This window comes from Ammospiza nelsoni, chromosome 14 (assembly GCF_027579445.1).
Source record: "Ammospiza nelsoni isolate bAmmNel1 chromosome 14, bAmmNel1.pri, whole genome shotgun sequence".
Classification (NCBI taxonomy): Eukaryota; Metazoa; Chordata; class Aves; order Passeriformes; family Passerellidae; genus Ammospiza; species Ammospiza nelsoni.
The window spans coordinates 7,356,032-7,372,979 of record NC_080646.1 but is presented as its reverse complement, the minus strand read 5'-3'; the positions used below and the strand labels follow the sequence as shown (position 1 = coordinate 7,372,979).

Below are 16,948 nucleotides of genomic sequence, written 5' to 3'. Positions count from 1 at the left end.
TGCCCTAAGGAATGTTGGGGTCACTGCTCCTCCTCCTCCCAGGAATGCTTTGACTTACCAAGCATCAGCCTCAAAAATCCGTCCTGCTCGAGTTTAAACTAATCCCAGTTGAAATGCAAAACTCAACAGGGCCTTCTAATCTCACCTGGCCTTTCATTGGAAGGATGTGACCTTTGCTACACCTCACAGGAGATGGATTATTTCCAGGATCATTCCAAAGAGATTCAAGTCCTTGTAGCAGAATTTGCCCCTGAGGACAAGCTTGCCACGAGCTTGTCATGAGAACTGATAAACCTCAAGTACTTTCTTCACAGATGTTTTGCATGGGACTAACTCCATCACAGAGATTGCTGCCTTCTGTAGGTGGGTGGGTAAAAAGATCCCCGTAGATATTTTCACGAAACAATTTCAGTTCCCTTGCAGCTTGCAAGAAAATTGAATTAGTTGTTTTCCATTCGCTGAATTAACCCTGATTCATTCTTCCCCTCAACCCTCTCCCTGTTCCTCCCCTCCCTCCAACAGATGTCCAGCATATTAAGAGGAGAGACATCGTTTTGAAGAGGGAGCTGGGAGAAGGTGCCTTTGGGAAGGTGTTCTTGGCCGAGTGTTACAACCTCAGCCCCACCAACGACAAAATGCTGGTGGCAGTGAAGGTAAATGCTAAGGGCAAGAGAGAAGGGCAGGGGCTGGCCAATGAAGGGAGACTGGATGAGCCTGTGTGGGAAAGGGAAGCAGGGGAGGGCTGGGGGCCAGTGGTGGAGATTTATCTGATGCCGGAGATTGTGGTAAATCCAATTAGTCACACAAAGTTTCAGCGTTTCGCTTCAAGGTTGTCTGTTCTCAGCAGTGCCAAAGCCTCCCTTCCTGCTGACACGGCCAGGAGACAGGCAGGGAGGAGAGGCTGGGCTGGGAGCTGAGCTCCGGTGCAGCTGCAGCACACAGTGTGGATCCAACTCCCTCCAGCAGGCACCGCGGCCCTGCTCCTTCTGGATTTTATCTTTTTGTGTAACATGCAGAAGCTGAAACATAGAAAGGCCTCAGCAGAAATGAGCAATGAAAGCTAAGCATGACGAGCCAATTTTCTGGGATCAATTTGCTGCAAGATGGGCAAAGCAACTCGGCTTGGCTCCACTCTGCTCCTGCTTGCTTAGCCACAGGTTGCTCCTGTTTTGAGTATTTTAAGCCAACACGAGCTCAGCTTGGCTTGTGCTGTGCTGCTTGCATCCTTGTGATATTCCTGGTGGGAGCTGTGCCCCATCAGTGTGGCTCTGGGCAGAGGAGAGCACTCAGTGCAGAGCTGTGCTCTCCTCTCAAGTGGCACCAGTTGGCAGAGCCGCAGTTTAATCCCTTGGATTTAACCAGTGCTTCCCAACTCCTTGGAACAAGGTCTGCATTTGAACCGATGCTCTGCAGGGGGAAAGGTTCCAGCACTCTCTCCAAAGTGCTGGAGGCATCCAGTTACTTGTGACTTGCTCTAATCATTGGCAGCTCTAGCCTTTATTTATTTTTTAGCTCAGATGACCCCTTTTGCTCCGGCAGTGAAGTGCAAGGTTGTGACGGTGTTCACAGGGGTCTTAGGATGAGGGAAGAGACGTAGATCTGACTCCATATTTCAGAAAGCTTGATTTATTATTTTATGATATATATTACATTAAAACAATACTAAAAGAATGGAAGAAAAGGTTTTATTTCAGAGGGCTAGCTAAGTTTATAATAGAAAGGAATGATAACAAAGGCAGCGGTCCCAGACACTCTGTCTAAGCCAGCTGTGCCGTGGTTGGCCATTAATTACAAACAAGCACATGAGACCAATCACAGATGCACCTGTTGCATTCCACAGCAGCAGATAATCAATGTTTACATTTGTTCCTGAGGCGCCTCAGCTTCTCAGAAGGAAAAAATCCTAAAGAGAAGATTTTCATAAAAAGATGTCTGCGACACAAGATTGCACCTTTCACCTCTGAGAGTGGTGAAAGCCGAGGACATGCAGACACCCACGTGATTAATTGTTTGATTACAGGGTTGGTACCTGCCTGTCAGTGCCAGCCATCCCCCAGCAAGCCTGGCTCCCCAGTCTCTTCAGAGTTTCATTTGCATGTAGGCAGGAACAGCATCCGAACTTGTTTCTGTTAATTGCTACTATGAGCTTACATCTCCAGAGTGCCTTTCATCCTGCAAGATCATACAGCTCCAGCTCTGGAGCAGGGCCCTGCAATCTGGCTTCTTGCCAGCTCTGGGAGTGGCAGGGAAAAAATCCCTCTAATTTGGGCCACGTTAGAAGTCTGAGGGGAAGAAAAGAAAAAAAAAAAAAAAAGAAGAAAAAAAGGCAGGAATAAGGGCTTTACATATTAAGTTGAGATTTGGCTGCAATTCCTGAAGATCTCATGCCCCCAGCTGAGGCTGAGAACTGCCTCCCCAGTCACTGCAGCTCAGGGCAGCAGCAGGACTCCCTGGTTAGGGGCAGCTGAGTCCACAGCCCAGAGCCTGCCTCTGCCCTGCTCCCAGGGACTCTCTCCCAGGGCCAAAGGAAGGGGCTGTGTTACTCTCTTGCTTAAATGGACTCAGATTTTTAGCAGATCTAAAGGTTGCAGCCCTGCAGATAAACTGAGTTTTGATGTGAAGGCATGGACAAGCTTCCTGTTTTATTCAGCTTGCTTCTAAAAGCATCCTAAGAAATGCACAAGCACTGTATCCAGCAGAGTGTTAAGGTGACAAAGTCAAGTACTAGAAATGCTGGAGCGGCTGTGTTCAGGGCTTGTCCTCTGAACACCTTATTTTTCATTTCTCTGTGGCTGCTCCATTGTGAGGATCATTCCTGTGCTGGAAACCCCCAGATGTGAGTGTACCCATTTTCACAGCCTCCCAGCAAGTTACTGGGGTTGTATCATCCCTTTTTGCAGAAGGCAGAAGCACAAGCAGGAAAACTGAGCTGAAGAGATCTGCTTTAGGTGAAGGATGGAGTTACCAACCTCTCTCTCCAGCCGCAAGGACAGCAGGTACCTGACTGAGAGTGAGCCCTGCTGCAGCAATAAACACATGGTGCTTGTGAAAGCCTGGCCCTGAGGCTGAATAAGAGGGGATTTTCCAAGTAATATCAGACCAACTGGCACTTCATGATGACAGCTGCAACCTGCAGATGCTCAGGGACCTGCCAGAAGTTATGGAGGAATTGTGTGATGGAGACACACAAAAAAATAATCTACCCTGAACCTTCCTGGGAGAGACATTCCACTGATTTTACTGAGACATCCCTTCTCTTTCTTTGCTTCTGGTCCTCTTTCCCTGTTCTATCCCTTCCAGCTCCCTCATTTTGAAATGCTTGGTTGTGCAACCTTAGCAATGAGAAGGGAGTTAATAACTTTTTTTTTGGTGTGTGAGATCAACAAACTTACAATCTTAACACCTTATAAAAATGATTGTGTGTGAAGGAGATGAAACCTAAACTCACTGGAGCTTGAAATATTATGTGCAACCACAGGAAAAAGGGGGAGAAAAGAGTGATGGGGGAAGGGACTATTTTCTTGCAGAAAAATAGGGTGGCATCAACATTATGAAGATATTAAATGACTAAAATAATTGGGTGCCTGAGATAAGGATGGATGCTTTGCCATCTGCACCATGTAACTAACATTCATCTAAATATCTCTAGTCAAGCTATCCCAAAGGGCAAAGAATTAAAATAGGTTTATGCCATAGCACTTTGGGGGCAGAATCAGATGAGGCAGTGTCCTAAGGCTTGGGGAAAAGCCTCACAGCAGGTCTGCTCCAAGGGGAAAAGCACCTTCTCTGGAGCCAGCAGCACCATGGACCAGCCCAGGTGCAGTAACAGAGTGCTGGGCCCCACTCTCCATGAACAGCTTTCTGACATTTAGCGCCCCTTTTTGCACGTAAATTGCAGCCTGCAGCTGCTCAGGCCACCTCTGCTGTCTGCATGGGGAGATTCAAGGCATGGGGAAAGGGGGAAGGTATATTTGTGTGTAGGTAAAGGGAGAGCTGCCCGGTGTCCCCACCACTGAAGGGCAACTGGTGCACGTCAGACCAACACAGGATAGTGGAACAAGTTTCCTTGAGTCCTTTTCAGGATTTGAGTCCTTTTCAGCTCCTGTTAGGTTGCACAGTTAAAGCCAGAATTGGTCCTAAACAGTCCTGACGTGCGGAGGATGCAGCGAATACGATGCACTACCAGCAACTCAAGACCAGACTCTTCATTTTCTTAAATTTTTTAAAAGACTGTGCTGATTCTTGTGGCCATTTCATCTTGTCAAATGGTCTGGACTTAAACTTTTTTATCAAGTTCCCTTCCTTGATACCCTGAGATGACAACAAGCTCCTTTCAGACTAACTCTCCAATGCAACTGCACAAAAATGCACAGACAAGCCAGAGCCCAACCCTGGAGAATCCTCCCTTGTCATCAGCTGCAGCCACAGCAGCATCTTTATGGCAACTCTGCAATGTCAGGTTGGTCCACACCACCTGAAGCACGCAAGCTGCCTTGCAATGGCAAAATAACATTCTCAAATTGTGGGAGATGAGATATTCTCAATAAGGATACTGGTTTCAGCATCAGTCTGCCAGGGGAGTTGTTATAAACAGCAGGGAATAAAAACATGATTTTAAAAATTATGAGAAAAGACTTGACAATGTCCTTCTTCAGAGGCAGTTTGAAAAATCCACACAATAACTGCACAGCCAGGCAAATCCATCTTCTGAATAAAGGCAGTGTAGTCAGCTATTTCGAAATAAAAGACAGATAGCAAGGACTGGCTGGCTCAGGAATTTAATAATAATGAGATATGAAGCCATTCACCCCTAGGTCACCAGTATAAATTCTGCCCAAGCTGGGAATAATTGGAAGCTATTACCCTCTGAGGCATGTTTGCTGCTGCCTAGGAAATGAGCTGGGGAGCCCAGTGGGACAGTAACTACAGGAATGACAACACAAACATGGTGCCACCAGCACAACTGGGTGGTTCCTCTCCCCTCCTTTCCTCATCAGCTCCTCCCAGATGCTGTGACCCCTTTGTTTTGGGTTTTCCCCCACCTGAGCCCACTCTGTGTGTGCATCTCTCAGGAGTCTAGTTGTTAATTGCAGTCCTGAGATATGTAAAAAGTTTCTGTTTCAGCCCACATGTCCCAAGAACAAGTCAGTGCTCTTCAATTTTCAGTCTTGAAGTTGTTTATTAATTCTTATTTATAAAATTTTCCTCCTGCCCAGCCAAGGTCTGCTCAGCAAGGCATCCAACAGCACTCTGACCGCCCTCGGGGCGGTGTTGCCTTTTTATACTACAAACTACGTATAACATATTTACAATTACTTTCCAATGCCTATCACCTATGTTAGACAGTGCACTTCTATTCTAAACCAATCCCAAAGCGCCAGCGTCACTGCAGAAGATGGAGGTAGAGAAGAAGAAGAAGAAGAAGAAGAAGAAGAAGAAGAAGAAGAAGAAGAAGAGAAGAGGAAGAAGAAGAAGAAGACGACGAAGAAGATGAAGAAGAAGAAGAAGAAGAAGAAGAAGAAGAAGAAGAAGAAGAAGAAGAAGAAGAAGAAGAAGAAGAAGAAGGAGGAGGAGGAGGAGGAGGAGGAGGAGGAGGACTGGACATGCTCAAGTCCCTCCATCTTGTCCCCAAAACCCCCATACTAAAAATCCCAAAATCTACCTTTTCACCCAGTAGAAATAATGTTACTATTACATTATTTAAACTTCTGTGACTTTCAGGTCCTCATACAAAGCTGGCAATTTGCTCCACGTGTCATAACCAAACCCACAGCTGCTCCGGGCTGTGTGCCAGAGTCTCCGAGCCCCCTGGCAGCTCTGGGCACCCGGAGGGATGTCCTGAGTTCTGACATGCATCCTTCATTGCAGGCTCTGAAGGACCCCACGCTGGCAGCCCGCAAGGATTTCCAGCGGGAGGCAGAGCTGCTCACCAACCTGCAGCACGAGCACATCGTCAAGTTCTACGGCGTCTGCGGCGACGGCGACCCGCTCATCATGGTCTTCGAGTACATGAAGCACGGGGACCTCAACAAATTCCTCAGGTGGGTGGTAATGAGGGCATGGGAGGTGCTGTGGGGCTGCCCCACAGCCTCGGGGGAACTTGTTCTAGCTCAGTGGTGCACTAATGGTGTTGTTGTTTGGTGGGGTGAGAAGTGATGGATGGTTGTTCCAAGCGCAGCTTGGAGGAGGTGATGGCACTCGCCAGATTTAGGGCTTTGGGAGCTCTGTCTCAACATTTTCTCTTAGGTAATCTCAGGAGATGTGGAAATTGGGGTTTTCTTCTCCGAACCTGAGCAAGTTTGAAGCTGCAGGGAGCATGGCTCTGATCCTTCTCTGCCCTGTGGGGATGGAAAGACATGAAGCCACAGCTGTCAGCAGCTCCAAGTCCTGCATGTCCAGCAAAGCCATGTCCCACTGAAGCAGGAGGGCCACTTGCCATCACTGCCTCAGCCACTGAGCTCCTGCTTCAACAGCACAAGAACCAAAATATTCAAAATATTCCTTTGAGAAATTTGTTGGTGTCCTTGACCTGATTTGCATGCTAGGCATTTACTGGTCACTGTTCTCATTCCTGCATTCAGAAAAGGCCTGATAAATGTTGGAGGAGTCTCAGGCAGTGCCTGTGGGGTCCATCCCTGTTCCTGGTCCCTAACCTGTGGCACCAGACTACTCATGAAGTCAGGCAAGGCCTGAAGAAGTGCTGTAATTACCTTCTCTGTCTCTAGAGAGATGCAAATTACCAGAGCTCCCAGTGCCCCCCATCATCATTCAACCATTTCACCAGCCTGAGGCAGATCACTTGTGTGCTCTGTATCCAGCAGCAGCAAGGGCCAGGGAGCAGCTGTGGGAGGATGTTTATGGTGCTCTTCTGCCACAAAATAGAAATTCCACTCTGAAACCTGCACGCAAGTGGAGTGGTACTTACCTCTTGAAATAATTAGTAGTTTTATTTCCCAATATTTAGAAAATTGGACCCTTGATATTTTCCTGTTTTGACTGCTAAGTGTGAATATGATTGCAGGGGGAACAAGAATCTTGTGCACGGCAGGTCTAGCTCTGGGGTTGGGATACACTCACTGAGTATTTTTCTACCAACACAGTTTCTGACCAGGAAGCACAAGTTTTTACCTGAGGTTTTCACTTCTAAGCAATCACCCACACCAGAAGAATATAAGGAAGGATCCTAGATATTTCTTCTTTCCTCTGCCAAGTAGTGCCAACCTGTCTCCAGCTTTGGGGCATTTGCAGGGCAGTGGGTGAGCTGGGAATATTCCTGCATCGATTTTCATCCTCATTTTGGTATAGCTGTGGGCAGATTGAATAGGATTTACAGCTCAGCCCCTGTCTCAAGCTCTGGATAGATCCAAGACATCTTTGTCAAGGTAGGATGAGTGAAGGCTGTTGGCTTCACAGAGTTCCTCAGAGTCACATTCAAGGGCGAGCAGCCTTGCTTACCTGGGACCTTCTTTTGTCACACCTGGAGGCCTCAGCAACCTCCCAGCAGCAGCAGATTGAGCTCTGCCACCAGTATGAAACCAGGGGCTGGGCTGAAAGGGTGTTTTAGCCCAGACTGGTGATGCAGTGTTAAGGACAATGCCTCAGCCTTGTGACTGAAGGCAGGCAGTCTGAAAAGAGGCCGAGAAATGCTGGTCTTCAAGTGCTTCACAAAGGAAAACTCCAAATTGACCTATCCTTTTTCCTGGCAGAGCCACCAACCTTATTTCCTTAGAGGAGTCAGATATTAGAGCTGAGGAACAGCCTCTCTCACTGCTCTAGTTAACCTCCCAAAGAGTACAGAGCAAAACAGGCTCTCTCAGTGTCTCAGAAAGATGTCATGTGCCCACTGCCTGATGGAATTGCTTCAGCAGTGTGTTCCTAAGGCTGAAATCATGCTGGAGCCATGGACCTCTCACTCCCATGTCCCAGCTCTTTCTTGGGACATGTCTGAGAAGCACTCATGCCTGATGAAATTCATCTCCAGTCTCATTGGAAAAGAAAGCTTGTTGTATTATCTTTGGCCTTTATGAAGGAAAAGAAACTTTTCCAGCTGTGTGGTCCCTGGGACTGCAGCTTCTCATCTTCCAGCTGTGTTTAGCTGCCAGCTTCTCCTTCCTGTGCAGCCTTGGAAAAAGCAGCTATATGTGCTCCTTTGCCTGCATGCTGGAATGTGGTAGGCAGTGAAAAAGCACTTTATGTCCCAAAGGAAGATGGCTTTGGGGACAAGGGAGCTTAAACCCTGCAATGAAGCACTCAAAAAGCCTGAGGAAATGTCATATGGAAAGAGAGTTTGGGCTTTGCCAGGTAAAGTGTCTGCTGGTGGGGAATGGGGGCTGCAAGGGGATCTGGAAGGGTTGGTGATGCAGAGCTGCTTGGAATCCCTCAGCAAGCAGCAGTTTTTATCATGGAATAATTCACTCAGCCCACAGCAGGGGACAGTGACTCCCAGACACTGAAGGCCAGGGACACTGGGAGTCTGTAAGATGTTCAGATGGACTTTTCCTAGTTTAACTGCAGAAATTGGAAAAACAGTAAAACGGAAGAGACTCACTTTAGACCCAGTTTCCTAGAGAAAAGCACAATAAATAAATTCCCCTCGGTGTTGTTAGACCTTTGTGTGCTTCCCAGAGAACAGAGAGTTTTAGTGGCCTGAAACATTCACTGGTGTGGCAAGGGGCAGCACCAGGATCAGCAGATACCAGCTGGGTTAGTGGTGGCACGTGCTGGCATGGCTCCTTGTGCCTTCCAAAGCCACCAGGCTGATGGTGCCACAACAGACCCTGCTTTCTGCACCAGGCAGGCTGCAGTGATGCTGTCCTGCCTCAGAAAATACTGATAGAAAAGTTCTTGGCATGGGGAAATACAGGCAAGGCCTTCCAAGGAGCATCCCTAGGAATGGTGTACACAGGAATCTACCTGCAGGTTGGGTGGGGGGCAAGGCTGGGTGTTCCTGGCACAACCCCCCACTGCCTTGGGGTCTGCAGTGACCACATCCCTCTCTGCTCACTGAGGGTGTGCATCACTTCCCCCTTTTTCCTTTGGTTGCTGGTTTTCCAGCTTTTGTTTCCTGTCAGCAGCAGTTTTGAAGCAGGGGTAACAGCACGTTGCCATTATGCAGCCTGCAATAAGTTGTTGCCATTTGCTGTTAGCTCAAACAAACAGGCTTTGTTAGAAAACCTGCAGAATTCTGGTGTTCCCCTTCCTGTGAAGCAGCACCACAGTTGGACTGCTGTGGGACAGAAAAGGGATTTCAGAAGGGGAAGCCAGAATGGTGACTTTTTTCCCCCAAAGCCTCAACCTCCTGGTTATGTTCTACAGGTGAATTATTTCCCTGATCATTCCACATCAGCACTTGATTGAGGTTTTGATTGGCAAGAGATAACCTGTCAAGTGTTTGTTCTTTCCTCTGCACGAGCCCAGCAGAAAAAATTACAAACACTTTTCTTTTTAATTTAACTAAAATAAAAAAGGGTGATATGTCACAGACATCTCTTAGGAAAAATAATTTCCTTAGGATTTCTCTTCCTGAGAATCTGAGAGGCCTCAGGAACAAAATGTAAACATTGATTATCTGCTGCTGTGGAATGCAACAGGTGCATCTGTGATTGGCCCATGTAGGTTGTTTCTAATTAATGGCCAATCACAGTCAGCTGGCTCGGACTCTCTGTCCGAGAGCATTTGTTATCATTCCTTCCTATTCTATTCTTAGCCAGCCTTCTGATGAAATCCTTTCTTCTATTCTTTTAGTATAGTTTTAATATAATCCTCTCTGTTCCTTTCCACTGGAGCTGTGTCTGTCCTCACAGCACAGAGCTGGGGCTGGTCCCCAACAGCAAGAGCAATGACTGTGTGGGATTCCTGTCACTCCTGAGACCCAACTCTGTGCTTTTTGCTCTTTCCTCCCTCTAGGGCACACGGCCCAGATGCAATGATCCTGGTGGATGGGCAGCCTCGACAAGCCAAAGGGGAGCTAGGGCTATCCCAGATGCTCCACATTGCCAGCCAGATTGCCTCTGGAATGGTGTACCTTGCCTCCCAGCACTTTGTGCACAGAGACCTGGCCACCAGGAACTGCTTGGTTGGAGCCAACCTGCTGGTGAAGATTGGAGACTTTGGGATGTCAAGAGATGTCTACAGCACTGATTACTACAGGGTAAGATAGCTGCAGTGGCACTCTGATGCTCAGAGCAAAGGGAGATGGGAAAAGTTACAGTAAATCAGTTTTTGGAGCTCTTGGGCTCACTTGCTTGGTTATTATCTCATTGAAACGTGCACAGAAGTTGATCAGGCATCCCTAAACCACTGTCCTCAATCCTGCTCACTCCTGGCCATGCTTGTAGTTCAGACACCCATGCAGATGCCTACACACAGACTCTGTGATACCCCAGCACACAGTCACATGCTTTTGGATGGCTCTGAAATCATTCCATCCTTACTGCCTATTTTTATTCCTTGTTTTTTGAAGACGTTGACAAATTAAAGGTAATCCAGAGAGATGATAAATACTACAGGCTGTGACCTCTGGTGTTAGATTAAAGAAACTTAATACAGGGACCCAGAGAGAAGGCAACTGAAAGACTGACTGATAAGTGCATAAAATATGGAAGAGGAAATAATAGTCAATTTAGGTTTGACCTCAGAACATTTTTTTTCCCAGCAAGGTCATAATTTAAACAATGGAATAATTTGCCAGGGGTAGGTTGCTGAAAGCCTGTCATTAAAGAGGTTGAGGAAGAAACTAGACAAAAATGCCAGGGTTTAGTGTAGAGGCTGATTCTGTACTCATCTCTGGGGAGAGACTCAATGAGCCAGGAGTGCCTTCCCAGCCTTTTCTCCTGTGATTTGTGCTCACACTGTTCCCTTGTCTTGCACACTCCCTCTGTACCTGTCTGCACTGTCCTGCCTGCCTGGTGGCAGCATCCCTGGGGGAACAGCATTTTTCCCTTCCCAGCTGCAGGAGAAATGTGATGTGAGAACTGTTTGGGGCACACTGCAGTAGGAGTTTGTCTCTGGACCATCCACCAGCAGGGAAGGGATTCTCAAGATAGGGAGCCATGGTTTCTGGCCTGATGCTTGCACAGGGCTGATTTATTTCAGCTTACATTATGTTTGGCATGGAGGATGATTTCCCCAAGCTACCCAGAAAGGGGTGGCCTATTGTCTTGATCAAATTCAGGAATTTTTCATTATGTGATGGCTGCCAAGTGCCAAGTGGGGAGGAGGGGAAATGTGATCAGATTTGTGCTGAGATGTATCACTCCTCCCAGGCCAGAACACTGGATTGCCACTGGGTTTAATCACCAGTGAGGGAACCAATCCTCACTGTGCAGCAGAAAAGCTCATGCTGGGAAAAGGTCTCAGTGCAGTTACTGGGCAGTGATGAGGAAAGAGAGGTGATGTGGTCCCATAACTGCTGAAACTTCAGGAAGGAACGAGCAGAAAAGAGAAGAGCCCAGGGCAGGATGAGAAGCAGCACATGTGATTACCCAAGTTCTTGCCTGCCTTCTTCCCTTCAGCCCTGCTAATCCTGCCCCAGCCACAGGCAGTGTCACACTGCGGGACACAATCCCAGCCGAGCTCGTGCTCCTGCAGCACCGAGAGCCCTCTGTGCAAGGGCAGAAATTGCTGGCTGCTGCCACAGCTGGGAGGGCTGAGATGATCTCCACAGGCCAGTCTATTGTTGTGGGATTTTTTTGTCTTCTCTGTGGTGGTGTCCTGTAGCCCTCATCCTGTCTGTGCAAAGTGCTTTGCTGAGGACTGCTCTGTGCTGTCTCATGCAGTGTGCTAAGGCTCTTTATTGAACTTTTCTCTGCATACACAAATTGCCAAATATGACTAAAGTAGTAAACAGTTATCACCTACCTACCAGAGCAAGAACTGAGTTTCAGACCATCACAGACTTTTGTTCTTAGTTGATTTTCCTTTCTTTGTTGTCGCTTACTTTCAGTATATTTAAAACTTTTGATCATGAAGTTAATTCTCTGTTATCTCTGTTAAAGAAGGTTTCTAGCAAAATAAGGTTCTGATTGCCCATATTTACACTGGTGGCATGAGGAGCGGAGGATTTACATCGCCTGCCCAAGGCCAAAGCAGGAATTGGTGACAGAGCTGGGAAGCCTCCCCAGGCCAGCAAAGAGCAGAATTCCAGGGGCCAGGGGTCCTTCATCCCCCTCCAGGCACAATCCAACCACATTCCTCCCAGAATATGAGCAAACAAGCTCAAGTGGGAGAGTCAAACTGCTCCTTGCTCTCAGCTCTGAAAGCTGGAGATTTGGCTGGAGAATTGAACTTTCAAAGTCTTCAGTGCTGTCCCTGGTCACATCCATGATCTGCCTGGTGACGTTTCCAAGTCTGTTTCCCAGTGTTTGTGCATGGCAGCTTTCCCCTTTATACAGCTGCCATTGCCACCTGTGGGACCTGGAGCAAAGCTCTGCTTCACTTGGTTCCAGAAAATCCTGCTTGGTGTGTCCAAGCTACAGCCCTGGGAGAGGCTGGAATTTGTCATATTCTGGAAACACAGGGAGAAATCCCCCACTCAAACTGACACAAAATGAGAAGCACTCTGCAAGCACTCTCTTCAGCCTTCTGGGTCGCTGTGTTTGCTCCTGCTCAGGCCCTGCAAGCCTGGATAACTGGATGTGTGGCTGTATTACCGTGTTCCAGGCTGAGGATTAGTTCCTAGCCATTTCCTTTCTTCCCCATTTTTTAATCTTTTAAGACAAAGAAAGTACACCATCTGGCTCCTGCGTTTGTGGGATGCGAAATTGCTTTAACAAAGGTGAACTGATTAATTTTCTGTTACGCATTTGGGTACAGAAAACAAACATTTGTGTAACAAAAACAGCAGAGAGGCTTGTTCCCCCTCTCTGCAAAGGGGGAACAATCCTGAAGGCTGATGCATCCTCTTCCTCCTCCATCACAGAGGGATCTCATCAGCTGCTGCCTTTTAACCTCCTTTTGAGAAGAGAGGATGGACAGAAAGTGATTGTGGAGGTGGAAGTGGAGGGAGGAGGTGGAGCAGCATCTGAGTGGAGAGAGGAGGAAAGTGGAGGAACTGGGGAGCCAGGGAGAAGTGGCCCAGCTCCTGTGAGCAGAGGGAAGGAGGGGCTGCTGGAGGAGCATTTCTGTGCTGTGTTGTGTAACGTGCTGTGCAATCCTTGGTGTGGGTCTCTGTGGGAAGGCAGGATGGAATATATCCACGCTGGAGAGGAAAGGTTTGGGCGGATTTCATTTTCCTTGTTGTTTTCTCTAAAAAAACCGTGTGGGTAGGCAATTTTTTTTTTTTTTTTTTTGAGGTATGACTCAGGGCTGTGACAGCAGGTGGTGGGACGCTGCAGGTCAGGGACACGGTGCCTCAGCCAAGCTGAGGGTGGCACAGAGACTGCAGCAAGTGGGGCACAGGGGCCCTGCCCAGAGCTGTCCTGGAGGATGTTTTGGTGGCTCTGGGGGAGTGTCAGAGCTGGGGGCATCACCAGGGCTGAGATCAGAGCCCCAAGCTGCTCTTTCACCCTGCACTCTGGGGTTTGGGTACTCCAAGAGCCCTTCTGTGGCTCTGGACTCGCCCAAGCTCCACTAATACCAAAATATTTTTCCATTTTTTCCCCCCAAAATGTGTCATTCAGTTCCAAAACAAAAATCATGTGGCAGCTGTCCAGGGACAGGGCAGTATTTCTTCATCTTCAGATGAGAACACAGCCTTAAATTGTAGTCAAGACTCCTTAATAACTCCCAAGGGGATGTCCTGACATGAGTGGGACATCAGCAGTGAAGTCACATGCCAAAGAGAGGAAGGATTTATGTAGACATTAAACCTCATGAAGACATTCCTCTGTCCATATTTCCTCTGTCCTACTCTTCTGGCATCCTGCTCCAAATCCTGGGCTGGGCCTGACCCTTCTAAGGGATTTAGCTCCATCCTTTCGCAGAGATCAATCTCCATGCAGAGCACACCTGCTTGTAAAGAAAAAGACATATGCAGGACTTGAAAAGGGGGCTCTGTATTATTATTATTATTATTATTATTATTATTATTATTATTATTATTATTATTATTATTATTATTATTATTATTGGTTTTTATTTTTAATTATAATTTTATTTTTATTATTTTTATTTTTATTTTATTTATTTATTTATTTCTACAAATGCAGAGATAATCATAATGACAAAAATGCTCCCTGTTTCTGTGTCCTCACCACCCTGGAGCATTGTTTGGATTTGGGAGAAAAAAGGTTTGCAGGAAGAAGCAATATCTTTTAATGGAACTTATGATTTTGTTGATAGGGGAGAAAGAATGGATTTTAGGTGCACAAACCCTCTCTGAGTACTTATTTTTTATTGTTATTTTCTGTTGTATCAGTTGGTTTAATAAAAGATTAATATCTCTTCCCTTGAAGAGAACCTTGGCTCTCACACCCTTATACCATCAGAATTTCTGCTATGACTTTGGCCTTAGGTCAGCGTTCCTTAAAAAGTCTGAGATCCCGCCTCCTCTGAAGCATGAAGGTTTACTGTGCAAACAATTTATTTCTTCTCTTTCTTTAAAACAGCCAGCAAAACCCCCATATTCTTGATAATTTTCAATACCCATTTAAGGTTGCTTTTCTGGTGACCATCTCCCATGTTGACCATCTCTTTTCCTCTGCCACTCAAGATTGGCTTCTTTCTCATGGACACAGCCAGTTATTTTTCCAGTGAGGTTTCCAGGTGTGCAATAAGTCACTGAGGTTTAGCAGCTGGAGGCTCATCCAGCATGGTGGGTAAGACTAACAGACAAGCCTTGTGTTGAAACTGGATTTAGTCTGACCCACAGTCTTCTCCATAGAGGGCTCCAAAATAATCCCACCATCACTAGTGCTCTGTTCCCAGCAGCTCTGAGCTCTCTGCAGAGGGTCAGCTGTACTTTCCCCAATCTGCCTTTTTGTGCAGAGCCCCTTAGAGCTCCTGTGGATCCCTCAGGATCCTGTCAGCCCCCTGGTGCGTTCTTTGTGGTTTTGCTGTGCAGCTCATGCGCTGTGGATCCCAGCACAGGGGAACTGCTGCCCAGCCCTGTCAGCACCAGGATGGAGCCCTGTGATGAGTGTGCTGGGGCTCTGAACCATCACCTGCTAAGGGAAAGGCCAACAGGCACAGGGGAGGAAAACTCCCTCTGAATTTCTGGCTGGAATGTGGTACTGCCTCAGTTTGGGAGGGAAAATAAGCTGCCACTCTCAGGTTTTATGGTAGAGCCGGTGTACAGTGGCTGTAAGTCAGCTCTGGACAGAGAAATTGCCAGGCTGTGCACTCAGTGCTGATGGGGGGAAGCAAGCTCAGTCCTTGGCCACACTGGGTGTTGGGGGGATCTGTTGTAGAAGGTACAATGTGTGTCACGTTCAGCCTCATCAGCACCATTCCCAGCACCTCAGTGCTGTGCAGGTGCATCTGTGCACCACCTTTTCCTCTTCTGGCCCTTCTCTGAGGAGGAAAACGTGATATGCTGCTCTCTGTACATCCTTTCTGCTCAGGTTTTGGGAAAGTTTCACATCTACAAATGTATGTTCTATTAGGAAGAGGACTTAGAAGTGAAAAGTGTTTTAATTTTCTCCTTCTTAGCTGGGATCATGGAAATATATCTTGCTTTGTCAGACCTATAAGAGTAGGGGCAAAAAAGCCTCATAATGACCTGGAGATGTGACTGATACAGATGTGCCAGTCAAGCAGAGCTACAGTCTTCCTATTTGCAAGAGCCTGTGTTTGAAAGTATTTATGCCCTTCTCAACATCTGTTTATCCCATGTATCCCATCACCCCAAACCCTGATTTATTTCTTTCCTTGTTCTTATTGCCATCACTCCTCCTAGATGACATCTGTATGCCTCTTTAGGTGTGGGTGGCTCATGCCATGGTGCCTCACTGTCCTGACTGGGTTTTGGGGGCAGAGAAAGCAGATTCCTGCTAAGCTGCAGTAGGGCTGGCAAGGGGAGGTGAGGGAATGGCTCAATGTGGGTGTGTGGGTGAAGTGTCTCTGTGCCTGTCCTGGTGTGCTCTGCGTGCAGGAAAAGTCAGTGTGGTATTGAACGTGCTGGTCTTTGATATCTCTGTGGCTCCTATAAAAACCTCTGCAAATTGAGTTTGTGGCACAACTCCTTATCTCCTGAAAGGAAGATGTAACAGCATCATCTTGTGTTTTAGCCAGACATTTTCCCTCGACACTTCCCCATTTCTACACTGAGGGAAAAACAAATGTTGAGTCTCTTTTTTTTTTTTCTCCTGTTTGGAACTTTAAGAGCCCTTCACACAAAGCAGCTCAAGTGCAGAAGAATTAATTGGGGAAATTAGGTTGTGCTGTATTCCTGGCATTTCCTCAGAAACGGTAATTGCCCTAATTCTCCACCCTGTCAAGACCTGTATCCGCACCCTGTTTTCTCGCTCCCCTTCTTCTCAATGTCTACCTGTTGTTCTCCTGCTTGAGTTGCTGTTTTCATGCTGTTGCCATTTATTTCATTCCAGTAATGAGAGGGATGTGGCAGGTGAAGAGCTCTCACAATCTGGTGACATCTTCTTTGAAGCACAGGCACAAAAGAGCGGTTTGTTTTTGGGAGATAAAAACTCCCTGTTCTGGTACTTGACCTCCACGCTCACCTCTTCTCCTGCTTGGGGTATGTTGCTGCTGTCATTGCAAGTCATTTGGCTCAGAATTTTTGTTTAATACAGTCTCAATATTCACCTAAACACTGACCTCCAGCTAAATCCCTGTGTTGTCCCCAACCCTCACATACCTACTGAGAGCTTATCAAACTTAGGATCTTTCAATCAAAACTCAGCCCCATTTCCCAGGCATTTTGAATTGAGGCTTTTGATTTCTCCCGAACATCAGGCTGAGATCCAGAGGGCTGGGAGTTCAAAGCCTTTCATTTTAGCTTCCTGATGGTTTTTAACCTTCCATTTGCAGAGGTCAAAGATGTAGCCAAACA

At 47.1% G+C, this 16,948-nt stretch overlaps 1 protein-coding gene across 2 annotated transcripts in view; it reads left to right on the top strand.

The window, feature by feature from the left end:
* NTRK3 (neurotrophic receptor tyrosine kinase 3) overlaps positions 1–16,948 on the top strand; it is a 203,862-nt gene that overhangs the window by 162,490 nt on the left and 24,424 nt on the right. For both annotated transcript variants that reach the window (XM_059482378.1, XM_059482380.1), the window contains exons 13-15: positions 523–653; positions 5,869–6,041; positions 9,907–10,150. In XM_059482378.1, the coding sequence (XP_059338361.1) occupies positions 523–653; positions 5,869–6,041; positions 9,907–10,150 (548 nt within the window). The remainder of the gene's footprint in view (positions 1–522; positions 654–5,868; positions 6,042–9,906; positions 10,151–16,948) is intronic.